We start from the raw sequence: 13,278 nt of genomic DNA, 5'->3' as shown, positions 1-13,278 counted from the left end.
TAGCCTTTGCTCAGATTTACGGCTTTATGATCTCAAGGCTCTTTATATATCACCATTGTCCCATACCACTGTCAAGGGTCCCCCCCCCCAAAAAAAAACTACCCCTGAGTGAAAATCAATATACTTCATTATTTAGAAATGATCAGCAAAATTATCCGCACGCCCACACAGTTTGCATCAGCCAAGATACTAACTTCGCGTATCCGCGTCCGTGCAGGGTTCTATCGATGGGATCTTGAAATTATGCGATACATCCAAAGTTCAGTCTGTTCATTGGTGTTTCCGTCCACGGTAATAACAGCTGATTGCTTATGACTAGAGCCCGGATTATATGCAATATAAAAATGAGAAATTTGTACATAAATATATAGCTAAAATTGACAAAATATGTAGTTAAATGTGTGATAAATAAAAAAAATATGTATTCCTGTACACAGAAAAGGAAACAAAACAAAAAATTAAAAGTGCAGATTTGATTTGACCTCTAATTTGCATTTGGAGGCGCAATTAACAGCTAAATATTTTCTGCTGTCTTCGAATGTCTTCTGTCTGTTAGGATGATCTTGTAACTTATATAGGAAAATACATTTCAGCTTCACATGAAATCACTGGCGCGTATTTCAAATGAGGAATGATACTGAAAGATGCGTTCGTTGTTTAAACGAATAATTGCCCTAATTTGTCCTCTTGAACTCCAACTTTATCTTTTCCTACCTTTAAAAGTTCCACTCAAGCGTATTCGTGTATTTATGTCATTCCCCGTCAATTCACCACTGACAGCTCGAAACATACCACATAGCCGAGCATCTCGTCTCCTTACTTCCAAGTCTTCCCAGTTCAAAGTTTGCAACATTTCAGTAACACTACTCCTTTGGCGAAAATCACCCAGAACAAATCATGCTGCTTTTCCTTTGAATTTTTCCAGTTCTCGTATCAATTCTGGTCCCATACACTGGAACCATATTCTAGTTGGGGTCTTACCAGAGACTTATACGCCCTCTCCTATACATCCTAACTACAATCCGTAAATACTTTTATAACCATGTGAAGAGATCTGTAACATTTTTATAACTCCTTCACTAATATGATTAACCCAAGGAAGATCATTCCTTATATTAATACCTAGGCACCAGTGTTACCCACGCGGTACTATCACCCCATCAACGCAATAATTAAAACCGACAGGACTTTCCCTCTTGGTGAAACTTACAACTTTACTTTTCATCCCATTTTCATGCATGCCATTGTCTGCTCTCCATCTCACTATATTGTTAAAAACCTCCTGCAACGCTCACAACACTGGAACTCATTTACTACTCTATACAGTATAACAGCCTCATCTGTGATTCCAGATCTTTACTCATATCATCTATGTATATAAAATAAGAGTTTTGTATGTACATTGCTCAGAATTTCAAAAAAAAAATGGTATTTCTGTATCGTTCATGTCCACAGTAACAAGGAAACGCACTTTTTTCTTTTCCGTAATTTCTGTCTGTCTGTCTGTCTGTCTGTCTGTCTGCCTGCCTGTCTGTCTGTCTGTCTGTCTGTATGTATGTATGTATGTATGTATGTATGTATGTATGTATGTATGTATGTATGTACACGCATCACTTGAAAACGGCTGAAGAGAATTGAATGAAAATCGGTATGTAAAGTCGGCGGATGAGCCGCTACAATCTAGGATATAAATAATTTAATTTACGCTGAATGAAATGGTAGTTTAGAGGAAGGCCTAAAATTCAATTCTCAAATATTTATATTTTAAGTGGTCCTGTCGATAAATACTACATAACTAAAGTTACATAGAATTAAATTTCCGATAATTTATGTCTTATACAATTTTACCGTACCGGCTGTGATAACACTGATATTCATGAATTTCGATTTTTGTTGTTAAGTCCACATCAACGCCGAACCACGAGAAAATGGATGAACAGAATTTAATGAAAATCGGTAAATAGAGTCGGGGAAGAAAGAACTGTAGTCTAAGCTATAAACAATTTTACTGACCCCTGGGTGAAATGGTAGTTTAGGGGTAGGCGCCTAAAATTTAATATTTAAATACCTTCGTTATTGTTCCTAGAGAATAGTACTACTTAACAAAAGTTATAGAGAATACAATTTCCGATCATTTATGTTTTATTCAGTTTTACCGTACCGACTGTGATAAGAGTAGTATTTCAGAGGCGGAAGAAAACTAAGTGCGAAGGCCTACAATATGGAAAGCGCATACCATTGATCAACAATAACATTACATTGACCATTGTTTGTTGTGATGTTCTTTGCCTCTTATCGTGCCCTTAACTCTGATAGATGGGATTACTGTTGCGTACCGAGTATAACAGCCTGACTCAATATTGGCGGGAAAGAGCTGGGGAGTTAAACAACTGTTTTTCTTTAGCATGCCATTCCTCTGGTTCATACCTTGTCTAATACTGCTGGTACGTAACACACTGGTTCATCAGTATTCCAGCTATTCACTCCCTACTCTGACGCGCTGTTTTGAATGAGCAGTGTGCAGATTTGGCAGAGGCTCACTTAGTAATAGTAGTATAATTTGGTCCAGAATTACAATTTAAGCCTAATCCAAATTACAGCACTACAATTCATTAATAATTCAAAATTTAACCCTGAAAAGAGACGTTACTTAAGAAAAGCGTCTTCCTCTTCACTTTTATTAAATTCTACATTCATTTTGTTCGAAATTAACAGCGAAGAGAGGTTTTCTCCTCTGGCTTGGAGGAAAAATTTGCCACCAGTGTAGTGAAATTAGATTTTCCGACTCATCGGGTACTCCTAGGAAAGAGATTAGTAAAAGGGCATAGATTTGTCCTCCTGGGACACCCCGCTATGCGACTCCCACCCCCGAACGAAAAAAAGACGAAGAGTGTTCACGGATGAAGGTTGTGCGGCTTGGTCATTCTAGCTGTGGAACTTCGGTCTGTTAGATCGGCAGCGTAGTACTGTTCGTTAAAAGTGAGAAAATGTGTTTTTTTTTATTTGATCGAGTATTTCATATTGCTTTTAATCGCGCCATTCCTACTGACGTCATTGTAATGACCTATGTTCATTTCACTTGGGAAAACCACTAAGGCAGTCTTTCTGAGAATGTAAAAAAGCAGGTGGAGAGTGAGTGTCTGCCATTATAATGAAAACTCCCCAACCTGATTGTGACAGAGTACGCAAGCAGACCTACCGTCACAATGAAAATTCCCTCACCCAGTCTTCACATGAGAAAAGACGTTTGGTGACTTCCCCGTCGCGTTTCTAGGGTAACGTTGCCATGCAATATAATACAATCTTGCTCACAAGGTGTACACTACTTAACATAGAATTCTGTATGCAATGTAGAATTCCGTAGCGAAGCACGGGTACATCAGCTAGTTTATATATATAAGGAAACACAAAGGTCCAACACTACTGCCCTGCGGGGACCCCCTTCTTAATCATTACAGGGTCAGATAACGCTCCACCTACTCTTAATTCTCTGAGTTCTATTTTCTAGACATTTAGCCCCCCATTCAACCACTTTTTGTCTGGAACAGTAGCCCTCATTTTCGTCAGTAATCTCCCATGTGGTCAGTTTGCTGCTGATGTGTTGTCAAATAAAAATAAGTTTTGTAAGCAAGTTTATGACAATATTTAATTTATCTTGCGTCATATTTCAGTATTTTTTGGAGGCATAAATGCAGGCATATTTTTGTAAGTTTGTTGTGAGTGGAAGCTCAACAGGTACATGGACGGCTTCAAGAGATATTAAGTCATAGAAATACGAGCCCTACTTACCGTTATTGCTGCTCACATGAACTTAGCGAGCACTCACATCCTTTTGAGGTAATTCTTTTTGGGAACTCCTTGTGTTCCAACACAAAACAGTTGTGGAATGTACCAAGGACCTGTCCTGTTCTGTACACACGCACTGGTACGATGATAATTAATTCCGTGCTCGCGGGGGCAAACATAGTGAGGGTCGCGTGTCTCCACCGTGTTTTGTGAATGGTTCTAGAAATAATACCGATAATTACAGGAGCATCCGACACGCCACCTTACTCTACTACTAGTGACCGTCCCCGCTGGCGTATTGTCCCTCCTTTTCCTTGTCCTTTTCGAGGAATACTGTGGCAATTATTTCAGCGAAAATACGTTGGTAGGCGACCTCCTGGAGGACGTAGTGACCCCAGGGAAGCGTGCTGAGTGGCTGGTTACCTGACACAGCCTGGCTCGTAAATATGGAGCCTTGTGAAGCCGTTTCACAACCTTCCAGTTCTTCTTGTAAGGTTGTCCACCTTGAGGCAGCTGTTCTCCAGTAGTCCCAGTCTTGAGCTAATCTCTTCACTCTTCGTAACTTGTTCCCCCTGTGGGTGGGGGTGGTAGAATAACACCCCTGCCTGTCGTAAGAGGTGACTAAACGGGGTCCCAGGGGCGCGCCCTTACCTGAGCACTGGCATTGCCAGGCTCCTCACTTTCATCAGACGTCCCTTGGTCAACTCGTGTTCTGTTCTGACACCGACAGCATTCGAGCTTTAGGGGGCTGCAACAGAAAATTAATTCTTAGAATTAACTTTGCTTCTAATGCCAGAAGTCTAGCATGTGTTCAGCCGTACGGAAAACTGTTTAAAAAAGTGTTATTCAATTTGTTGGAAAAAGTGCAGCTTACAGGTCATGATAAAAATCAACGGACACCCCAAGTGCTTCTGAAAGGGGTTCAGTTGAGACGGGATGAGGATGAAAACGTATATTTGTATTAGGTTAGTTTAGTACCATTAAAAAATAATTGAAGCTTCATACATTTTCCTTCTCCTTCAGCTGTTACACTTAGAAAAATAAGTGTGTGTGTGTGCGTGCGTGCGTGCGTGTGTGTGTGTGTCCGTAAACCTATCCTGTCTCATGATTTATATTTATGAATATAGCGAATATTTGCAAGATATTCCACATATTTAGCCATTTCTGGTCATTTTGGCAATCAGTTTTAGCTAGGTATTTTTCGTCATTAATATTGTTTACCCCTATCTGGTGAATGCGCCACTTCAGGTAACTCGCCTGTCCTTGTAGTATATCACTTCTAACATTTCTAACTTCATCAGCGTTAGTCCCACCTGATGACAATGCGTACGGTGTCTCAATTTCATTCGGTCCTGGGTCAAGTCGAGGTTTAAATTTACTCTCTCCATGTCGTTCTGAAATTCATCAGCTCATCGTTGCTTATATCATCCATTAGATCTCTTCCCGGTGACTCGGAAGAAACATGCATCATCTTGCCCTTAACCTCTCATGTCGCGCACCGATGCCCGCCATGATTTTTCCGAGTTAAGGTCTAACAATGAAAGAAATATTTAGCCACCTAATCGATACTTTTATTTGCCTTTGGAAATTTTATAAAATCATTAATAGTACATGTTTCGAATGCTTTGCAGTCATCGTCAGCTATATTCATATAAATTTAGGTGTAAATAAGGTAAAAGTATGCACAATATATGTTCTCGTATTAGCCTTAATAACTTTTCATGGGAACTTGAAAATTTTTGTCTATTGTGGGAGGATGGTGGTAGTGAGGAGGGAGGAGGGGTTGGAGGGGCGGGGAAGAATGTTTAAAAAGTGGTTAATAACTTGCCCTTAACTAAAGTAATGTTTTTATTAATATTATGTTATCAATATGTTCTATTAATATCTTAGTTAAGAATAAGTTTTAATTACCGGTATACTTTAATAACATCTTAAATATTTAGTTGGTGAAAAGTTAATCAGTTTTTTTCAAATACGCTTCCGAGCAGAAACTAAAAAGGAGACTTAAAGGACGTTTATATCTTCTTATTGGAAGAGAATGTTTTAAACAATATTTTAGTTAAGGAGAAGTTATTAATCACTTTTTAAGCACTCTTCCCCACCCCTCCAACCCCCGCTCACTACCACCATCCTCCCCCAATAGACAAACATGTTTAAGTTTCCCATGAGAAATTATCAAGGCTTATAGAACATATATTGTGCATACTTTTACCTTTTTTACACCTAAGCTTATGTGAAAATAGCTGATGATGACTGCAAAGCAGTCGAAACATGCACTATTCATGATTTTATGAAGAGGATACTTTGTAAGAGTTACGGTCTGATGTAATTGTAGCTGGTCCGAGTTGCAGTTCTCCTTGATATAACATTGAGTTTCATTTATTAAAAGACATGTTCAAGACGATTAGCTTTTCGCAAAGGGAAACTTATTTTTTTTCACATAACCTTATCCAAGTTAGGTACTTTAAAGAGGAGTACACAATGAAGAAAAAATGAATATTTTGATGTAATACATCGTGAAGTTTCTGTTTTTATTAGACAACTCATATCCTACTACAAACAATAGCCTTTTCTACGTGCTTCAAAAGACACGCACTTATGACACATAATATAACAATGTAAACGAAGAAATCCCAACAATTATAATATGACGTTATAGGCCTAGTAACTTAATTTCTTTTTAATGTTTTTCTACCCATAGTATTGACATTTTTATTATGGTAGTAAAATTAGGTATGCAACTTGTGCTAACGCCTGGTGATTAAATAGTTCCTCTCATGCAAGAGAGAATCCACTTTACGCACGGGTTGCTTAAATGACTGTTTCGAAATACGATTGGATAGTAGTACTTGACAAAAGACAACAGAACCATGTTGAAGTTTAGCTTTCATTCCCCCTTCGCTTGTGAAGAACAGAGCAGCGACTTCCTTAAGCACGCACGCCTCCCCATCACGACACTGCTGTCATACGGAATGCAAACCACGCATCGCACAGATGTACACGAATCTAGCTTCAAACGGGATACAAGTTGAAAGTATGTTCTGCTTCCACATCATGTGTCTTGTAACTGGAGAGGAAGGCAAGATTCGTGAGGTGAAGACAAAGGGCTTACGTCAGCCTTCTTACCTGCCACGATGGAGAAGGAACACTTCAGTAACATTCGGCTCTTAACGCAATAATAATAATAATAATAATAATAATAATAATAATAATAATAATAATAATAATAATAATAATAATAATAATAATAAAATATGACATTATAACTCAGTAATAAAACCGGAAGGATTCTACGCTTCAGAGTGTCTTATTTTAAATTTTAAAAAAAGGAGAGCTGCAAGAACTCGAGAAGAAGGAAAGGAAGATTCTGAGGAAATTTCTGGGATCGCAGAAGACTGCTGATGGCACTTGGAAGAACAGGAGAAATGAGGAGCTGTAGAAGTACACTGAAAAAATCACGGCCACAATGCAGAAACGAAGGCTGAAATTCTACGGACATCAAATAAGAATGGATGAGCAAAAGGAATCATGGGGTTAAACGCCACCACCAAATCGGTGGAAGAGATCAAGAGGGATGCGGAAGAAGTTGGAATTATACTACAGATGATCCACAATAGAAGTCGACAGTCTAAAATCATTATAAGAAAAATCACTATGTAAAACGGAGGTCCGAACGGATCATTTCCGAAGAGCAGAGACAGATGAGAAGAGAAAGAATGAAGAGATGTTGGGAATAGAAGAAAAGAAAGGGCAAGAAGCCTTTCGTAGTTGGCCAAATTCGGAAACGAAACAAAAAATGTAATAATAATAATAATAATAATAATAATAATAATAATAATAATAATAATAATAATTAGCAGTTTCCCGCTGGCTCCTCCCGCAATGTACAAAGTATGGTGCTGTTCGTTACTATCCTCACGGATGTATTTGCAAAGTTTCGAGTTCATGAAATAAAGCACATGATCTGCTGTGGTAATAGAATTTAATATTAAGTCAACAAAACACTTGAAAATACATCACACAAAGAAATTGAATTAAACGTTCCTTGGAACAACACTACGCACTGAACTGTTAAAAAGTCCTTCAAAGATCCTCGTCAAGGAGACAAATGTACTCATAACTTTTCTGAGAATCTACCAATTTAAGTAGTTATTACTTCAAAAGAAAGCGCTTGATCCACTGAGTGTTTTTAGACCAAAACAAACTGCGTACCTCAATTAGAACGAAAGATATGATTGCTTCAATGACAAAAAACGTTGAAGAAATGAGACGTCAAATTGAATGTGCACTCATAACTTTCCTCAGAATCAACAAATTTGAATAGTTAAGAGCTAAAATGAAAGAGCTTAATCCACTGAGTCTTCTTAGGCCAAAACGAACTCCGTACCTCAATTAAAACCAAAGATATGATTGCTTCAAAGAGATAAAAAATTGAAAAAATCAAATAATTTGCGGAAGGCGGAAGTTAAGTGATTTATAGTACCTGATGACAAATCTGTGCATGATTACCTTTCAGTTAAAAAAATGAAGGAAATCGACCGGTTAGAATGGTCGGACTGACTGACTTTAGTTTTCTAATTTTTTTAAATATATAGATAATAATAATAATAATAATAATAATAATAATAATAATAATAATAATAATAATAATAATAATAATAATGATAATAATAATTTTAATAATGTTTTTCTTTCAGTGGGCTGTAAAAGGCATTGGTGAACCTAAAATATGTAGTGGGACATACCTTACACGGCATAACCAGCTCCCTTTTGAAAGATGTAGACTTAAAAATGGCTGTTCAGAATTGATTATTTTATGCGCGATCCTAACTCAAATATAACACATAAAGGATGTAAGGGTTCTGAATAGAGAGCAGCGGTGTGGGTCGGAGAATTCCTGCGTAGCCTTTGTAAGATAATAAAGGATCACAAACGGTGGGTTAGGCATGGGGTTATTGTATGGAGCTTTCCTATGTAATCCTACGGTGACTGCTAACTGCGTACACAACTGACCTGGGCAGCTTTTCGTCAGGCTCCAACACTGCACACAATTTATTCTTCGTCGCAATTTCTAATTTCAGCTGTTGAAAAAAACCCAGTTCATATTGATCATATGTTTTAACGTAGATTTACATTCCTGGACAACGGATTCATGGAAAGAAGAGTTTTGAGACTCTTTTCGTGTTTGGGTAGAACGCGAACCGTATATCGCCGAGAATATTTAACTTACGATTATTTTTAATGTCTCAGTTCACAGGTAAAAGTGGAGACTACCTGCTGCAAAAAATAGCGCTTCAAAGCAACGCAAAATTTGTGCATACTCTGTTATAAGATGGCGCTGTGTTGACTCGCGCGCTCAGTCAGTTGTATAGAGTAACACATTTAACAATCGAAGAAAAAGATCTTACTTTTACTGGTAATGTTACTCCCGAACTCTTAAATCAAGTCTGTTATTTCTCATATCATACTCCACAGAGTTATTACCCACATTCTAAGTGAACCACGTTCTGTATTATTCACATAATATTTGTCTTTTACTTCTAATAAGTAAGTCTAGGAAACTCTCAAAACTGTGCGGCCGTTAACAGCCTACCATCAATTTTTTTTAATCTCAGTTACTTCATTCTTGTTTTCTTGGACAAAAACTCCTGATAAACAGCAATTACTGGCCTTCATTTTGTAAATTTGCTCGAAAATCCCTCGCAATCCTGTGTTTCATCCCAAAATGAAATGACGATATTTATGGAATATTTCGTTCCACCGAGTGCAGAGACGTTTGGGTTCGAACCCCCATCGTTGGCTGTCCTGAGAATGATTTTCTATGGTTTTCAATTTTCACTTCCAGACAAAAACCGGGACAGTTTCTTAGTTCAATAGGGATGCGGAAAACAACAAGTCACAATTAAACATTCATATTTCTACCCAAATTTCGGTACAGTTTTCTTGAAGGAAATTGCTTTATCATAAATCTTTTCTTCCTACTTAATGACAGCAATACCTACAAAAAATAAGTGTTTTGCCCGTTTAAAATGGGCTCTGGAAGATTTGGTGTTTGATAGTGCCATACTAATTATACTGTGTTTTAAAGAAAAATATACTTTCTAGCAGTTCTTAGGCAATTAAAGAGGTGGAGTGAGGTTAGTTGTTCTAGCTCTTATAGTTCCTTAGAAACGTGTACTTGAAGATTGTTACTTTCGGAAATATAATGATGGCCGCGGGGAACCGACAATGGTGCCACCATATTTAAATAGCCATTTAGTCACAGGAATACCCATACCTGTGTACGGGAAGGCTTACTCCAATCAATTAAGTTAAAACCGAACATGTGATCTTTTTAATGACTTTTCACGTTTAGGTACCCTGAACACACGCCATTTCTTCCTAGATCCGTGGTCTCAATGAACCTCATGACTTTGACAAAAAAAAAAAAAAAAAAAAAAAAAAAAAAAAAAAGTTTCCCCTGGGAATAAATGCTGAAAGGGAAGAAAATGCTTACGCTTGTAATAATAATAATAATAATAATAATAATAATAATGGTTCATGGTGTGGGCAACTGTAGTCACGTCCTAGTTCGTGAACCATGGGCAACGGCTGAGTGGCCTAGTAAGTGGTCCTGAGAGTCGGGATACCATTTGCTACGGAATAGCAGTGGGCATCTCGGACATATTCTGAGTCTTGGCCTTCCTCGTGCTCAGGCGGCTAGGACCATACAGTCCATCGGTGGTCCATAACCTGCTAGAGGAGAGATCCTCACTTGGACTATGTGTTAGTAGGGTAGCATCCTGCTTCATCAATTTACTGAGCTCAGAACATTTTAAGCAAACCTCGGACCTATGGGAGTAATGGAGTCTCACTCCCATTTGACAGGCGAGGGACTCCTTGGAAACAACTTGGCGAACGAAATGGAATTCGATGGGGAGCTATCAATATTAATGGGGCTTATGGAAGAAAGAAAGTATAACTGGCTGAGTCAGCAAAGAGGATGCATCTGGATGTGCTAGGAGTAGGTGATATTCGGGTAAGGGGAGATAACGAGAAAGAGATTGGAGATTATAAAGTGTACTTGACGGGTGCTAAAAAGGGAAGGACAGAGTGCGGGGTAACTAATAAGTGGTCCTGAGAGTCGGAATACCATTTGCTGCGGAATGGCAGTGGGCATCTCGGACATATTCTGAGTTTTGGCCTCCTTGTGCTCAAGCGGCTAGGGCTATACAATAGATTTCAATGCGAGAGTTGGAAATACAATGAAGGATAAAAACGGGTGATTGGTAAATGTGGAAAAGATATGGAAGCTAATAGGAATAGGAAGCGTCTGCTGGACTTCTATACTAGTATGGGTTTAGCAGTTACGAATACATTCATCAAGAATACCATTGTACGCAACATAGTTTATGTTAGGCACGAAAATGAGCGAATGATGTTGGTAGATTTGGCAGTTGGAGAAATTAGGACGAGAATTCACCATGTGAGGTTGCGGGTGAGGATGAAATGGACAAGTTTTACGAAGCTTTGAGTGACATCGTAGTTAGGGTCAACAGCAAGGATAGAATAGTGCTAATGGGCGATTTCAGTGCGAGAGTTGGAAATACAATGAAGGATACGAAAGGGTGATTGGTAAATGTGGAGAAGATATAGAAGCTAATAGGAATGGGAAGCGTCTGCTGGACTTCTGTGCTAGTCTGGGTTTAGCAGTTACGAATACATTCTTAAAGCATAAGGCTATTCACCGCTACTCATGGGAGGCTAGGGGTACCAGATCCATAATAGACTATATCTTAACCGACATCGAATTCAGGAAATCTGTTTGGAATTTCGATGAAACAGACCACTATCTGATCTGTAATGAACTATCTCTAGGCCTAGGATAGAGAAAGGTAAATCTGTCTGCAAACGAATAAGGGTAGAAAATATCCAGGACGAGGAAATTAGACAGAAGTACATGGATATGATTATGCAGAAGTTCCGAACAGTGGACAGTAAGCAGGTTCAGGATATAGAAAGAGAATGGGTGGCATACAGGGATGCTTTAGTAGCAACAGCAAGAGAATGCCTAGGAACAACTGTGTGTAAAGATGGGAAAAAGCGAACATCTTGGTGGAATGATGAAGTGAGAGCAGCTTGTAAACGTAAAAAGAAGGCTTATCATAAATGGATCCAAACAAGGGCTGATGCAGACAGGGAATTGTACATCGATGAAAGAAACAGAGCGAAACAAAGTTGTTGAATCCAAAAAAGAAGTCGTGGGAAGATTTTGGTAATAATCTGGAAAGGCTAGGTCAAGCAGAAGGGAAACCTTTCTGGTGGTGGTGGTGATTATTGTTTTAAGAGGAAGTACAACTAGGCAAGCATCCTCTATATAACACAAATCAGAGGGAAAAAAGAAGGGACCTGACACTTCGAAAAATGAAGGTATCGGCCAAAGAAAGACAAGGGCCACGAAAGGCGTGAAAATGAAAGACTCCCTAGCCCTCGCAAACCTAATAGCGTCCGGGTCGAAAAAGAACAAGAGTTGACCAAGGAAAGTCGGATAGATAGATGAAAGTGAGGAGCCTGGCACAATTAAGTGGAAGCAATGCCAGGACTCACTGAGGGCCCCGTGGTCGCCAACCCACGCTCCAAATTTCAGAGCTCCTGGGGCCAAAATAACCTTTCTGGACAGTTGTGTTTGTTTCGTAGATCTAGAGAAAGCATATGACAGGATACCGATGGAAAAGATGTTCATCTAGAAAAAGCATATGACAGGATACCGATGGAAAAGATGTTCATCTAGAAAAAGCATATGACAGGATACCGATGGAAAAGATGTTCATCATACTGGTGAACTGTGGGATCAAGGGTAGTTTATTAAAAAATCAATCAAAATCATTTACGTTGACAATTGGGCTGCAGTGAGAATTGATGGTAGGATGAGTTCTTGGTTCAGGTTACTTACAGGTGTTAGACAAGGCTGTAATCTTTCACCTTTGTTGTTCGTAGTTTACGTGGATCATCTGCTGAAAGGCATAAAGTGGCAGGGAGGGATTCAGTTATGTGGAAATGTAGTAAGCAGTTTGGCCTATGCTGACGACTTGGTCTTAATGGCAGACTGTGCCGATAGCCTGCAGTCTAATATCTTGGAACTTGAAAATAGGTGCAATGAGTATGGTATGAATATTAGCGTTTCAAAGACTAAATTGATGTCAGTAGGTAAGAAATTCAACAGAGCACAATTAGGAAAAAACATATATCATTCTTTGGACATCTTATTAGAACACCTGACACCAGAATTAGCAGAAGAATAATTGAAAAGTTATGGATTAGCAAGACCAAGATTAAATGGATCACAGAAATTAAGGAGAATATTAAAGAACTGAATGTCAGATTGGTGATACAAAGCTGGAACAGGTAGATAATTTCAAGTATTTAGGCTGTGTGTTCTCCCAGGATGGTAATATAGTAAGTGAGATTGAATCAAGGTGTAGTAAAGCTAATGCAGTGAGCTCACAGTTGCGA

General features: G+C 38.7%; 1 protein-coding gene across 1 annotated transcript in view; it reads right to left on the bottom strand.

Annotated features, from left to right (window-relative positions):
- LOC136883418 (uncharacterized) overlaps positions 1 to 13,278 on the bottom strand; it is a 250,215-nt gene that overhangs the window by 209,163 nt on the left and 27,774 nt on the right. Inside the window, exons 3-4 of the mRNA XM_067155687.2 lie at positions 8,800 to 8,867; positions 4,438 to 4,534 (exon numbers count right to left, since the gene is read on the bottom strand). Coding sequence (XP_067011788.2) covers positions 4,438 to 4,534; positions 8,800 to 8,867 — 165 coding nt within the window. The remainder of the gene's footprint in view (positions 1 to 4,437; positions 4,535 to 8,799; positions 8,868 to 13,278) is intronic.

This window comes from Anabrus simplex, chromosome 11 (genome assembly GCF_040414725.1).
Source record: "Anabrus simplex isolate iqAnaSimp1 chromosome 11, ASM4041472v1, whole genome shotgun sequence".
In the NCBI taxonomy this organism is placed as follows: domain Eukaryota; kingdom Metazoa; phylum Arthropoda; class Insecta; order Orthoptera; family Tettigoniidae; genus Anabrus; species Anabrus simplex.
This window is presented reverse-complemented; position numbering and strand designations above follow the sequence as displayed.